The sequence below is a fragment of the Bufo gargarizans genome, chromosome 1, assembly GCF_014858855.1.
Source record: "Bufo gargarizans isolate SCDJY-AF-19 chromosome 1, ASM1485885v1, whole genome shotgun sequence".
Taxonomy (NCBI): domain Eukaryota; kingdom Metazoa; phylum Chordata; class Amphibia; order Anura; family Bufonidae; genus Bufo; species Bufo gargarizans.
In genome coordinates, this window is record NC_058080.1 from 434023766 (window position 1) to 434039346 (window position 15581).

The 15581-nt window shown below is 42.4% G+C and overlaps 1 protein-coding gene across 2 annotated transcripts in view; it reads left to right on the forward strand.

The window, feature by feature from the left end:
• The window catches only part of LOC122932503 (programmed cell death 1 ligand 1-like), a 63406-nt gene extending 49477 nt beyond the window's left edge, over positions 1 to 13929 (forward strand). For both annotated transcript variants that reach the window (XM_044286967.1, XM_044286976.1), the window contains exon 8: positions 13493 to 13929. In XM_044286967.1, coding sequence (XP_044142902.1) covers positions 13493 to 13767 — 275 coding nt within the window. In that variant the 3' untranslated portion in view covers positions 13768 to 13929. The remainder of the gene's footprint in view (positions 1 to 13492) is intronic.
• Positions 13930 to 15581: the final 1652 nt, after the last annotated feature.

Here is a 15581-nt window from a genome sequence, read left to right on the forward strand (position 1 = left end):
AGCTGGGCCCCAGGCGGAGAGCTGTTTGGCGCACGTCCTGCCGCCGCCAAGGATCGCAGGGCAACATTCTTTGCCTCCTGTTGCCACCTCCTCCTTCTCGGCTTCCTCCTCCTCTTCTTCCACCTGCTCATCCAGTCAGCCACACACCTTCACCACCAACTTCAGCACAGCCCGGGGTAAACGTCAGCAGGCCATTCTGAAACTCATATGTTTGGGGGACAGGCCCCACACCGCACAGGAGTTGTGGCGGGGTATTGAACAACAGACCGACGAGTGGTTGCTGCCGGTGAGCCTCAAGCCTGGCCTGGTGGTGTGTGATAATGGGCGAAATCTCGTTGCAGCTCTGGGACTAGCCAATTTGACGCACATCCCTTGCTTGGCGCATGTGCTGAATTTGGTGGTGCAGAAGTTCATTCACAACTACCCCGACATGTCAGAGCTGCTGCATAAAGTGCGGGCCGTCTGTTCGCGCTTCCGGCGTTCACATCCTGCCGCTGCTCGCCTGTCTGCGCTACAGCGTAACTTCGGCCTTCCCGCTCACCGCCTCATATGCGACGTGCCCACCAGGTGGAACTCCACCTTGCACATGCTGGACAGACTGTGCGAGCAGCAGCAGGCCATAGTGGAGTTTCAGCTGCAGCACGCACGGGTCAGTCGCACTACAGAACAGCACCACTTCACCACCAATGACTGGGCCTCCATGCGAGACCTGTGTGCCCTGTTGCGCTGTTTCGAGTACTCCACCAACATGGCCAGTGGCGATGACACCGTTATCAGCGTTACAATACCACTTCTATGTCTCCTTGAGAAAACACTTAGGGCGATGATGGAACAGGAGGTGGCCCAGGAGGAGGAGGAGGAGGATGAGGAAGAGGGGTCATTTTTAGCACTTTCAGGCCAGTCTCTTCGAAGTGACTCAGAGGGAGGTTTTTTGCAACAGCAGAGGCCAGGTACAAATGTGGCCAGCCAGGGCCCACTACTGGAGGACGAGGAGGACGAGGATGAGGAGGAGGTGGAGGAGGATGAGGATGAAGCATGGTCACAGCGGGGTGGCACCCAACGCAGCTCGGGTCCATCACTGGTGCGTGGCTGGGGGGAAAGGCAGGACGATGACGATACGCCTCCCACAGAGGACAGCTTGTCCTTACCCCTGGGCAGCCTGGCACACATGAGCGACTACATGCTGCAGTGCCTGCGCAACGACAGCAGAGTTGCCCACATTTTAACCTGTGCGGACTACTGGGTTGCCACCCTGCTGGATCCACGCTACAAAGACAATGTGCCCACCTTACTTCCTGCACTGGAGCGTGATAGGAAGATGCGCGAGTACAAGCGCACGTTGGTAGACGCGCTACTGAGAGCATTCCCAAATGTCACAGGGGAACAAGTGGAAGCCCAAGGCCAAGGCAGAGGAGGAGCAAGAGGTCGCCAAGGCAGCTGTGTCACGGCCAGCTCCTCTGAGGGCAGGGTTAGCATGGCAGAGATGTGGAAAACTTTTGTCAACACGCCACAGCTAACTGCACCACCACCTGATACGCAACGTGTTAGCAGGAGGCAACATTTCACTAACATGGTGGAACAGTACGTGTGCACACCCCTCCACGTACTGACTGATGGTTCGGCCCCATTCAACTTCTGGGTCTCTAAATTGTCCACGTGGCCAGAGCTAGCCTTTTATGCCTTGGAGGTGCTGGCCTGCCCGGCAGCCAGCGTTTTGTCTGAACGTGTATTCAGCACGGCAGGGGGCGTCATTACAGACAAACGCAGCCGCCTGTCTACAGCCAATGTGGACAAGCTGACGTTCATAAAAATGAACCAGGCATGGATCCCACAGGACCTGTCCGTCCCTTGTCCAGATTAGACATTAACTACCTCCCCATAACCATATATTATTGGACTCCAGGGCACTTCCTCATTCAATCCTATTTTTATTTTCATTTTACCATTATATTGCGATGCTACCCAAAGTTGAATGAACCTCTCCTCTGCCTGTGTGCTAGGCCTAAATATATGCCAATGGACTGTTGCAGTGGTGGCTGACATGAAGCCTGATTCTCTGCTATGACATGCAGACTAATTCTCTGCTGACATGAAGCCAGATTGTCTGTTACGGGACCTCTCTCCTCTGCCTGGGTGCTGGGCCTAAATTTATGACAATGGACTGTTGCAGTGGTGGCTGACGTGAAGCCTGATTCTCTGCTATGACATGCAGACTGATTCTCTGCTGACATGAAGCCAGATCGTCTGTTACGGGACCTCTCTGCTCTGCCTGTGTGCTAGGCCTAAATATATGCCAATGGACTGTTGCAGTGGTGGCTGACGTGAAGCCTCATTCTCTGCTATGACATGCAGACTAATTCTCTGCTGACATGAAGACAGATTCTCTGTTACGGGACCTCTCTCCTCTGCCTGGGTGCCGGGGCCTAAATATCTGAGAATGGACTGTTCCAGTGGTGGGTGACGGGAAGCCAGATTCTCTGCTATGGAACCTCTCTCCAATTGATTTTGGTTAATTTTTATTTATTTAATTTTTATTTTAATTAATTTCCCTATCCACATTTGTTTGCAGGGGATTTACCTACATGTTGCTGCCTTTTGCAGCCCTCTAGCCCTTTCCTGGGCTGTTTTACAGCCGTTTTAGTGCCGAAAAGTTCGGGTCCCCATTGACTTCAATGGGGTTCGGGTTCGGGACGAAGTTCGGATCGGGTTCGGATCCCGAACCCGAACATTTCCGGGATGTTCGGCCGAACTTCTCGAACCCGAACATCCAGGTGTTCGCTCAACTCTATCCCCAACCATACATTTTTCAACTCTGTTGAACTCTTCTGCAGCAATGAGTAAAAGAATCTGCATATTTAAATAAAGCCGTCGTAGATTACGGACGTAGATGTGTCAAAATTTCACTTCGTTCTGATGCAATATTTACATTGTCACAAAGCTACTTGGTATGACAAGTTATGGTGAAACATTGAAGAAAACCCACTTTTAATAATAGATGCTGTAAGTTAAAAGGGTTGTGCCATGAATAAAAGTGAACCCATATTCACAAAATAGGGGCTAACTATGTGATTGGTGGGGTTCCAGTTCCTGAGAACTCTGACTTAATGGAGCATCATCTTAAGCATGCGTGGTGCTGCTGCATTCATTCTCCACAAGAATTCTGGAAACAGCCAAGTGCTGTACTATCTGTGCTATCTACAGTAGTCCCCTAGAGAATGATGGAAGAGGCAGCATGCATGCTTAACCTGCCACTCCAATCACAGAGGGGAACAGGGCCCTGGTTCTTGGGTACAGTGGTGGTTCCACCAGTTGGACCCTCACCGACCAGATCTTTATCCCATGGATAGGGGATAACTTTTAATGATGGCATTCCCTCATTAAGCTTATTGTATGGTCAGTGAATCAAATCGACCAATTCCACCTTGGCTTAAAGGAATATTCCAGTAGGTACAAGTTATCCCTGTCTGGAGATAGCAAAGCGCTGTACTCGAACTATCTCCGGAACTTCCATAGAAATGAATGGAGCGGCCGTGCACATGGGCGACCCGCTGCTACAGTAATTTCAGGGGAGCAGCAGGGGGCCTACAGGGGGTAGTGTACTCATGAGTAGTGGGGGTTCCAGTGGTAGCACCCTCACCGATCTGATAGTTGTGGATAGGGGATAAATTTTACCTACTGGAATACTCCTTTAACATGCATGTGTCCTGAACAGTAGGATAGGCCATGGAAAATGGAAATTAGGTCATTTGCATAGGGTTGATTTGGCTTTGTACAGCATTGCTATTACGTATTTGTCCTGTGGACTTCCTCTTCTATTAGGACAAAGAAAAAGAAATTGTTCTGGATTCTAGGTAAGCTTTTATTAGGGGTTTTCCAGGCTCTTGATATTGATGACCTTTCCTCAATCCGCACCTTCACTGATCAGCTGTTCCCTGCAGCCTCCGGTGCTGAGACGAGCTCTGTGAATGCAACAGGAAGCACAGCTGCATTCAAAGACTAGAGGTCGTGTCAGGTTACTCCAGCTCGGCTTCTATTCACTTCAGCGGGAGCTTAGCTGCAGTTACCCATACACTTTGATTGGAGCTGTGCTTTCTGTTCCATTCACAGTGCTAGTCTCAGCACCAGAGGCTGCAGGGAAAGCTGATTGGTGGCGGTGCGGGGTGTGGGACCCTCATCGATCTTATATTAACCCTTTCATGACCAAGGGTCATTGATGCCCCAGTGTCCAGGTCAAAATTGACTAATCTGACATGCGTCACTTTATGTGGTAATAGCTTTGGAACACTTTTACTTATCCACGCCATTCTGAGATTGTTTTCTCGTGACACATTGTACTTCATGATAGTCATATATTTGAGTCAATATATTTCACCTTTATTTATGAAAAAATCCCAATTTTACAAAAAATTTGGAAAAATTCACAATTTTCCAAATTTCAATTTCTCTGCTTCTAAAACAGAAAGTCATACCTAATAAAATATTTATTACTTAACATTCCCCATATGTCTACTTTATGTTGGCATCATTTTTGAAATGTCATTTTATTTTTTAGGACATTAGAAGGCTTAGAAGTTTAGAAGCAATTCTTACAATTTTTAAGAAAATTTCCAAAACCCACTTTTTAAGGACCAATTCAGGTCTGAAGTCACTTTGTGGGGCTTACATAGTGGAAACCCCCTATAAATGACCCCATTGTAGAAACTACACCCCTCAAGTTACTCAAAACTGATTTCACAAACTTTGTTAACCCTTTAGGCGTTCCACAAGAATTAAAGTAAAATGGAGATGAAATTTAAAATTTTCACTTTTTGGGCAGATTTTCCATTTTATAAAAAAAATATTCTTTAACACATTGAGAGTTAACAGCCAAACAAAACTCTATATTTATTACCCTGATTCCGCGGTTTACATAAACACCCCACATGTGGTCGTAAACTGCTGTACGGGCACACGGCAGGGCGCAGAAGGAAAGGAATGCCATACGGTTTTTGGAAGGCAGATTGTGCTAGATTGGTTTTCTGAACGCCATATGTTTTTTATTTTTCTGCCGATCGTCTTGTGCAGGGGCTCGTTTTTTGCAGAAAGTGTTGAGGTTTTTATTGGTACCATTTTTGGGTACATAGGATTTTTTGATCATTCATTATTACACTTTATGGGGCAAGGTGACCCAAGGTTTCATTCATTTATTTTTACAGCGTTCATCTGAGGAGTTAGGTCATGTGATAGTTTTATACAGAAGATCGTTACGGACGTGGCAATACCTAATATGTATACTTTTTCTTATTTATTTAAGTTTTACACAACAATAGCATTTCTGAAACCAATAAAATATGATGTTTTATCGTCTCTATAGTCTGAGAGCCATAGCTTTTTTATTTTTTGGGGCGATTGTCTTAAATAGGGTATCATTTTTTGCGGGACGAGGTGACGGTTTGATTGGTACTATTTTGGGGGTCATATGCCTTTTTGATCGCTTGCTTTTGCACTTTTTGTGATGAAAGGTGACAAAAATGGCTTTTTTTTCCCACAGTTTTTATTTTTATTTTTTATGGTGTTTATTGGACGGGGTCTATCATGAGATATCTTTATAGAGACGGTTGTTACGGACGCGGTGATACCTAATATGTGTATTTTTATTTTTTTTATAGGAAAAGGCAAATTATGATTTATTTATTTTTTACTTTTTTTTAAAAAAAATTTGTTTTTTATCAAGTCCCTCTTGGATCATGAAGATCCAGTGGGGCTGATGGCTGTACTATACTTTGCAATGCTCTTGCATTGCAAAGTGCAATACATTCAGATGCCCTGTAGGTGGCAACAGCGGACGCTTTTGCAAAGCGTCCGGTTGCCAGTGCAGCCATCGGGGCTGCCATCACAGCGCAGCGGCCCCGATGGTAGAGAGAGGGAGTCCCCTCCCTCTATTAACCCCATGGATGCCGCTGCCGCGGCATCTATGGGGTTACAGCAGAGTGTCAGCATAGAGCTGACACTCTGATGATGGTGGCGGCTCAGGAATGGAGCCGCCGCCATCAAACACAGCAGGGGGGCAGACCGAGCGGGGGGCAGCGCTGGAAGGGGAGGGGGGATGGAATTTGTCACGGCCAGCAGGAGGAATGGAGGAGGCAGACTCAAGGAGGGGGCACTGTGGACACAAGATGGGGCACAGATGGAGGGGGCACAGATGGGGGGCTGCACAGATCAGAGGGCGGCCTGCACAAGATCGGGGGGGCTGCACAGATTAGGGGGGGCTGCATGGATCGGGGGGGGGGCACGAGGACACTGTGATTTCAGGCTCTGATCTGCAGAGCGCAGATCAGAACCTGAAACCGGCATTTTTTCACTGCCGCGATACGATTGGTTAGTCTGTACAGACTAACCAATCGGATCGATTGCCGGTAAGGGGCCACTCTGGTTGGTCCCTTGCTGGCATTACTGCACTGTATGCTGTCCGTGACCACATACAGGGCAGGGGCAGAAGCTTTAATCCAAGCGCTTTGCAGCGCTTGGATTAAAGAGCTGCCAGAACATATATATACGTGGTAGCTGCACAGGGTATGTCGGGAAGGGGTTAATAACCTATTCTGATGGTCACCAATGTCAGCAGCCTACAAAACTGCCTTTAACCTCCTAACAGTCACATTAAACTTGGGAAAAAGTCACCTTTTCATTGTAGATTTTTAATGTGTGTCTGCAGTAAATCTTGTTGGCATATAACTCAGGGGACACAATTGCATTTGTAACCCCTTAGTGACAATAAATTTTAGCTTTAAGGACCAATAATATTTCCCCCCTATATTCCAACAGTCATAACCTTAAAAAAATTTCTTATAAATTATTTTTTATATTTTGCGGTATTAGTCGTAGGTTTTTTTAGGAACCATTTTGTAGTATATATAGTATAGTAAATAACTTTTAGTATTTTTAGGGAGAAATAAAAAAAATGCATTATTTTGCAGAATTTATTTACGGCGTTCATTGTGTGGTAAAATAACATAATTTTATTATGTGGGTCTATGCAATGATAATGGCACATTTCTATATATTTTTTTTACTATTTTTCCTTTCCTCTGGCAGCCTGTCAGCGCTGCAACTGTTCCTCCTCCAGACTGAAAGGTGGGGTGGGGGGCTGCTTTAGCTGCTCATATCTCTGGTTTGGTAGCATCTAGATATATGGGCTGGCATTCTAAGCTTTCAAACAATACCAGAATGACAGCAATATCTTCAGTATATGGGAAGATATCACTGTTAGTAATCGGGATGCAGTGAATACAGCTGAAAGGGAAAGTAAAAGCAGGTTTTACCCACAAGTATTACTATTTACAATTTCTAACAGTGATATCTCCTGTTTAGCTAATGTTGTCATTTTGGTATTGTATAAAAAGCCAGGAATGCCAACTTTCAAACAATATAAGACTAACCCCATGCTTCTAGCTGCTACCATTCAGGAGATATCAGCAGCTAAAGCAGCCACCCCCTTCCACGTCTGCCCAAGCCCAGCTCCGGCAGAACAGTTAAGTATATCATATAAGAGACACACAGTGATATTTGAGAAGTGAAATGAAGTTTATTGGATTTACAGAAAGTGTGCTATAATTGTTTTAACAAAATTAGGCAGGTGCATAAATTTGGGCACCACAAAAAATAAATGAAATCAATATTTAGTAGATCCTCCTTTTGCAGAAATGACAGCCTCTAAACACTTCCTGTAGGTTCCAATGAGAGTCTGGATTCTGGTTGAAGGTATTTTGAAACATTCCTCTTTACAAAACATCTTTAGTTCATTCAGGTTTGATGGCTTCTGAGCATGGACAGCTCTCTTTAAGTCACACCACAGATTTTCAATTATATTCAGGTCTGGGGACTGAGATGGCCATTCCAGAACGTTGTACTTGTTCCTCTGCATAAATGCCTTAGTAGATTTTAAGCAGTGTTTAGGGTCGTTGTCTTGTTGAAAGGTCCAGCCCCGGCGCAGCTTCAGCTTTGTCACTGATTCCTGGACATTGGTCTCCAGAATCTGCTGATACTTAGTGGAATCCATGCATCCCTCAACTTTGACAAGATTCCCAGTCCCTGCACTGGCCACACAGCCCCACAGCATGATGGAACCACCACCATATTTTACTGTAGGTAGCAGGTGTTTTTCTTGGAATGCTGTGTTCTTTTTCCTCCATGCATAACGCACCTTGTTATGGCCAAATAACTCAATTTTAGTTTCATCAGCCCACAGCATCTTATTCCAAAATGAAGCTGGCTTGTCCAAATGTGCTTTAGCCCACCTCAAGCTGCACTTTTTGTGCTATGGGCGGAGTGCATCACTCTCGCATACAGCATCTCCTTGTGTAAAGTGCGTCGAATGGTTGAACGATGCACAGTGACTCCATCTGCAGCAAGATGATGTAGGTCTTTGGTGCTGGTCTGTAGGTTGACTCTGACTGTTCTCACCATTCGTCGCTTCTGTCTATCCGAGATTTTTCTTGGTCTGCCACTTCGAGCCTTAACTTGAACTGAGCCTGTGGTCTTCCATTTCCTCAATATGTTCCTAACTGTGGAAACAGACAGCTGAAATCTCTGAGACAGCTTTCTATATCCTTCCCCTAAACCATGATGGTGAACAATCTTTGTCTTTAGGTCATTTGAGATTTGTTTTGAGACCCCCATGTTGCTACTCTTCAGAGAAAATTAAAAGAGGAGGGAAACTTACAATCGACCCCCTTAAATACTCTTTCTCATAATTGGATTCACCTGTTTATGTAAGTCAGGGGTCACTGAGGTTACCAAGCCAATTTGAGTTCCAATAATTAGTTCTAAAGGTTTTGAAATCAATAAAATGACAAGAGTGCCCAAATTTATGCACCTGCCTAATTTTGTTTAAAAAATTATAGCACACTTTCTGTAAATCCAATAAACTTCATTTCACTTCTCAAATATCACTGTGTGTGTCTCCTATATGATATATTTAACTGACATTTTTTATCGTAACAACCAACGATTTATACAGGAAAACCATGACGATTAACAAGGTTGCCCAAACTTTTGCATCCCACTGTAGATATTATAAAGGCCTCATAGCAAAACTTAGTAAGGACCCCTCTCCTCATTAAACTTTTGCTGAATTTCTTTTAATTTTTTTTTGGAGGATTTATCAAGCTACTATGCTGGAAAAAGTGGAACAGGAGCTTCATAAATATGCAACTCATTCTGAACACCATATTTCTCAAAGTCTCAATTTAAGTCAGACAAATAGCATAACACATTGATATATCTCTCCTATACACTTATGTATAAACCTCCTGCTTACCCTCATACAATATATATAAAACTGTCTGCAGCCACCATTAGGGGGAGTTAAGTAGTGATGAGCGGCAGGGGCAATATTCGAATTTGCGATATTTCGCGAATATGTGGTAGAATATTCGTTATATATTCGCGAATATTCACGAATTTCCGTGATTATGAAAAATCGACAATGTAAAAATCGCGTAAAGCAAACTTGTAAGAACACATAATTCCTCCCTGCTTCATGCTTGTGGGCCAATGACTGTTCACTTCAGATGGAAAAAAATGACAAATATTCTAAAAAACGAATATATAGCACTATATTTAATATAGTGCTATATATTCGTTTTTCAGAATATTCGTCATTGACGAATATTCTCAAAAACTAATATATAACACTATATTAAATATAGTGCTATATATTTGTTTTTTAGAATATTTGTCATTTTTTCCATCTGAAGTGAACAGTCATTGGCCCACAAGCAACTTAAGCAGGGAGGAATCATGACTTCAGATGGATAAAAATGACAAATATTCTAAAAAACGAATATATAGCACTATATTAAATACAATTATAATTACATTTAGTAATGGGTTCAGATGAAAAATAAAAACTAATATTGTTTTTCACGAATATATATCACACTATATTCTACATATTTGAGAATTCTATCAAGCCAACCCAATAGGAAAGTTGCCTATAACCCGCCCTTACTCCTTTAACGAGCATATTACATTGCCAATTTTTCGCATAAGATAAAATAAATTAAATAATGAATATTCTAATTCAGTACAGACTGCAATATTGCAGCCTTCTCACATTGGCCCACAAGCAAGAAGCAAGTAGTTAATGGGTTCAGATGAAAAAAATTAAAGACGAATATTCATTTTTACGAATATATCGCTATATTCTAAATATTCTCGAATTTTTGAAGTGCCGATATTCGTGCTAAAAATTCATAATTCGAATACTCGCGCTCAACACTACAGTTAAGTGCATAGGAGTTTATATAGCTGCTACTGAACTCAATAAAAGCTCAAATAATCTCTAGCGGCATCTGTAGGAAAACACTGTGGTTTCATGTCAGGGAGCAAGAGAAGGAGTTGAGAGCTTGATTACCCAGGGTCCAATAGCAGTTGCGTGGTCTGCGTCCATGGTAAGTACATCACTAACACAGTATAATTCAATGACTAGACAGAAGTGCCCAGGGTTGGACTGGCAACTAGAGTCCCAGAGGATCCTCTGGTGGGCCCAAACTCTGACAATAATGGAACCTTAATAAAACGAGGCCATTAAGGTCCTATATACACAGAGGGTGAACCTTCAGAATTATTTCCTTTGGTGGGCACAATGGACTTCAGTCCGACGCTGGAAGCTCCTACATTTGGCTTCAATCTGAACACTAGAGCATGTACACCATATTTTTTCCATTTACATGTTGGCACGATTTGGTGACAGCTTCAATTCCAGGTATTACCAACAATCCAGAAGGTTTCCTTTGAGTGGTTGACCTGCACAGAAGTCCCTCTATCTTGATCAGCATTTGGACAGTGCCAATGAAGATGACAGGTTAAATTTGTCAGATCTGGGCAGTCCCCATATTTTCATTTTTGCACTGCCACTACTCTCACCATTTTCCTTTTTGACGTGTAAGCAGCTGCTATGATGAGTGAAACAAGAAACCAGTCAAAAAGACATGAAGTGCCAAATTCTAATCTAAAACAGAAAACCAAATGCTAGCTATTAAATCCGAATTCTCATATTAATTTCCTGTTTTTTTCTGCTTTATTGTATGTGGCAGTGGAGCTGCCAGAGGGCCACATGACGGCCATTGAAAGGATGTATCTCACCCAGAGGAGCCTGGGTGAGAACAGAAAATTCCTGGCAAAGTATGTAAAAGGGAGTGTTGTTTGCACCAGGAGTGTGTCACCAAGGGGCCTGGCCTTGGTGAAGTAAAGGCCCTAGATATAGGTGGCCACTAAGCTAGTTGGTGGACACCAAGCTACTTAGCTTAGCTGGCTCCAGCTAGTCCAGGGCAGGCTTTTACTGGGAACAGGCAATGTGTTGGGTTCCCCATGCTCCACTCCGGGATTTAAAAATATGCCCATGTCCAGGGATACTATTTAATCCTGTTGCTGGACTTGGGTGGGGCTCTTAGTCTGAGGAAGGAGCAGGCTGTGCTGCCCACAGTAGAAAATCAGTGAAACATTTGCAATATCACATAATTAAATTTGTAAGCTAATAATTGTTAGCCAATTCTGGTTTCCCACTGGCCTTCCCATCATACACTTCCCCTCCTTTCCCATAGTTGAATTTGATGGATAAATGACTCTTTCAAACGGTATGTTACTGCAAATATGACTGATTTGAAGCTATATTAGGACTGCTGAAGTAATTTCACATTCCCAAATTGTCAAAAGTATCATTTAGGAGACTACAGACTTTTTGTTGAGTGATGTCATACTCCTGGGTGACTATTTATATATCCTGTTTTGTTATCCCCGGCCTAGACTGTTTATTTTACACCTGTGGTGTTCTGGGATCTAGATTTGGTTCTCAGCTTAACTTAAGAGACAAGAAGTCTTTTACCGAAAATCCCAAGATAATACAAAAATTTAAATCAATGACACTATGGGTAAGGACTTTCAAATGAAGTCTTACATCTGCCCTTATGTAGCCCTGAGCTCTTTAAGAGTCCCAATAGATGGATGATATCATCTAAGATGTTGTCCAAGGATGTACAATCATGTTCAGTATGGTTTAAATCAGGTTAATGAGCTGAACGCTCCAAGTTTTCATCCATGATGGTAGCTCTATACAGACATGCATTATGATCCAGTTTTCTATTGAGCTGAACATTTTGAATCAGTATGGTTGTTCTCTTGCTAGTTCATTATGATTACTTTTAGTTTCAAATAATTTCATTAAAAGGCATCAAAGAGTACAAAACAGTCTAAAAATACGAGATTGAAAAGACTATAGGAGATGATGCAGTGGGTTAATTAACAATGCATTGAAAGTTTGAAAAGGCATGAATATAAATGTGCATGAATAGATGGAGTAAGATTATGTAATAATTAGTATTGAGCAAATCGATCTTCGGATCCTAGATCCGAAGTTGATTAACTTCAAACTTCGTTTAATGCTGTACTATGGAGAGATGTCTCTGAACAGTATTAAAATGTATGGGCTTCAGCGAGGCGAAGTGATTTATCACCGAAGTCTTACAGGAGTTCAGTGAATAACTTCAGGATTTGATTTTCAAACTTTAAAACCATTTTAAGACATGGATCTGAAGTCAGCTGGTACCTCGGTACAGAAGCCAATTTTTTAAAATGGTTTTAAAGTTTAAAAATCAAATCCTGAAGTTAGTCACCGAAGTCCCGCAAGACTTCGGTGATCACCCACTTTGCCAGGCTAGAGCCCATACATTTCAATGCTGCACAGAGATGAATCTCCGTATAGCATTCAAACGAAGTTTTGACCGAAGCTTGCTTTGCTCAACACTAGTATTAATGGATCGAGCATGTGTAGGTTACCAGCATTCTATTAGGAAATTAGATGCTGTGGTTGCTAACCGCAGCTTGACCGCATTACAACCGCGCCATGTAGTCATACCCTTGAGGCTCTGTTGATTTACATTGTGGACTACTGGGTTCCATTATGGGACAGAAAAAATGGCACTGCTTGCAGGCATCTAATGTGCTGCAATATGCATCAAAGGCTTCAAATAGAACATTTAACACAGACATATAAAATAACATAAAATTAGGTGCTGCTTAAAATTTCTCAGTTCAAATCCAAATATTCTATAAAAAACAGGGAGCTTGCAATAACCAATGTACAAAGATCCAGTCTCTGTATAGTCCAAAGATTGGATGAATTAAACGAATGTGATATAATCTGAAAAAACACTGCTAGAAGTAATTGCAGCAACTTCTTGATTACTGCCATATCTGTATCTGAAACAGAAAAATTAAACAGTGACCTCTGATGGTGCATTACTACACAGGTACAATCTTTGGATAATAGAACACTCTTTATTCTATTCACAAACAGCGAAAAAGGGTCCAACCTGATTATGTCACATTTTCAGTCCTGGAATTAGTGTATGTATCCAGAATACAGTATGTGATTCCACTGTATGAAAGTGGGTTAAATGTTTTGTTCATACTTTTAATATGAATTCACTTTTTGGAACTTTGTTATTTCCAGGGCATCTAGAGCTTCTAAATGATGGATATAATTATAACAGATATCCCCAGAGGAATGGTAAGATTGCTAAAAGTTCTCAGAATACACACTTCTGCTTTCTACATATTATTACAGGGGTTTTCCAGTTTTTCACAAAAAGTATCTACTGTAAGCATAGCTTATATCAGTACTTTGTGTTTCAAATCCTCCATATTTTCAAGATCTCTACTTACATCCAGATGCAGAAAACTTGTTCTGATTCAGAAAACCAGAGCCCTATGCAAATGCCTCCTTAAGTTTCCATTGGGCATTCCTTCCTCCCTGAAGTTTCCCTCCCAGTTGCTCCAGGTGTCTACATTAGCCTCTTGCCTCATCCGATGTCCTTTGCAAGAGACGTCAACATGGGATAGATTGCATATACAATGCATTCAGATATTCTTTAGACCCTTTCACTTTTTTCACATTTTGTTATGTTGCGGCCTTGTGCTAAAATAATAATAATAAATCAATTAAAGGGCATCTGTTAGCAGATTTGTACCTATGAAATCCTATTGCAGTTGAAGGCATCTGTGTTGGTCCCATAGTCATATGTGCGCACATTGCTGATAAAAATTAAGTTTTAGTGTATGCAAATGAGTGTCACAGACATACCGAGACATACGGATGTCCCTGCGACAGTGGGTGACAGAAGATCTGTGAGACTGGCAACACATACTATGATCTGACAGGTTTCCTTGTGGATCAATAGGCATCTGTGTTGTTTCTGATAACCTCTAACCTCCAGATGTTGCTCTTGTGTATTTTAGGCGGTTGGTAAAAGAAGGCCATCTTGGGGAGAATGAAATATTGTCCATGTTTGTTTAAAAGTCCTACAGAGTGGGTCTCTATAACAAGGCTTTTTTCCCCATCATTCTGCACTCAGCTCCTGTCACGGTCCGTCCCATGACAGATGTCAGATCAAGGAGACTGGCGGAGCGTGAAGGAATCTAACAGCCTTTTTGATTACTCTTGATTCAGTGTTGCTGTTAATGACCACATCCCTTGTTTCAGGTGTAGCTTAGTAGTCATTACTTCTACCCTGTTTAGTCTTACCCCACCCTTTTGACTGTGTGGTAAGATAGCTTCATTTGGTTTTGGAAGAGCTGGTGTGTGGTCCTCTCTGGAGTACCTGCTCGTCCATCTCACTACAGAAGTTAAGTGTTTTGTTTTCCCTTCCTTGTTGGTTGTTACTAGGACTCAAGGAGATGCTTGTTTCTTCATCTGGGAAGGAAAGGGTTGTCTCAGCTCTGCCAATATCCATAGGGCTCTTTAGGCTTTCCAGGGTCCCAGGTTCTAGGGTATGGGAATTCCTACCTTCAAGGGGTGCCCATACGGTTAGGAGTCAGGGCCAGGAGTAGGGTTCTCTAGGTGGTGACCTTTTCCTTTCCCTAGCGTTGAGGCCTAGTGGCTTTACCTTTTCCTCCTGGTTGTCAGTGTGGTGTTTCCTCCTATACTTCATCTGTGAAAGTTCCCTATAATGAGAAAGTAAAAACAAAACCATCAAAATCTTTGCTAATTAATTGAAAAGGAAAAACTAAAATATTGCATTGACATAAAGTAATTAGACCCCTTACTTAATACTTGGTTAAAGCAGCTTTGACAGAGATTAGATCCCACAAGGTTTGCACCCCTGGATTTGGGCATTTTCTGCCATTCCTCCCTGCAAATCCTCTCAACTCTGTCATGTTGGATAGGGACCATTGGAGGACAGCCATTTTCAGGTCTCCCTAGGGATGCTCAATTGAGTTCAAATGAAGAAGCAAAGTGAGCCATACAGATGGATCGCACAGAATTTACACTGTAGATAAATTCTCACAAACCTATGCATTTCTGGAGCAGAACGGTCCCTTCATCAGGTCCAATTTAGCATAAAACATTACGAACAATGTGCCACAATTTAAAAGACAAGAACAGCCCTTTGGGTACTGATTATACATTCAAATGACACCAAATGAAAAACAAATAAGACACCTGAATAAAATGGATAAAACAATCCTAAAATGTTAAGTTTAACGTTTTAACGTATTGCTTTGTGGAGACTTTAGCATTATTGCTAGCTTTGGAATTTAAA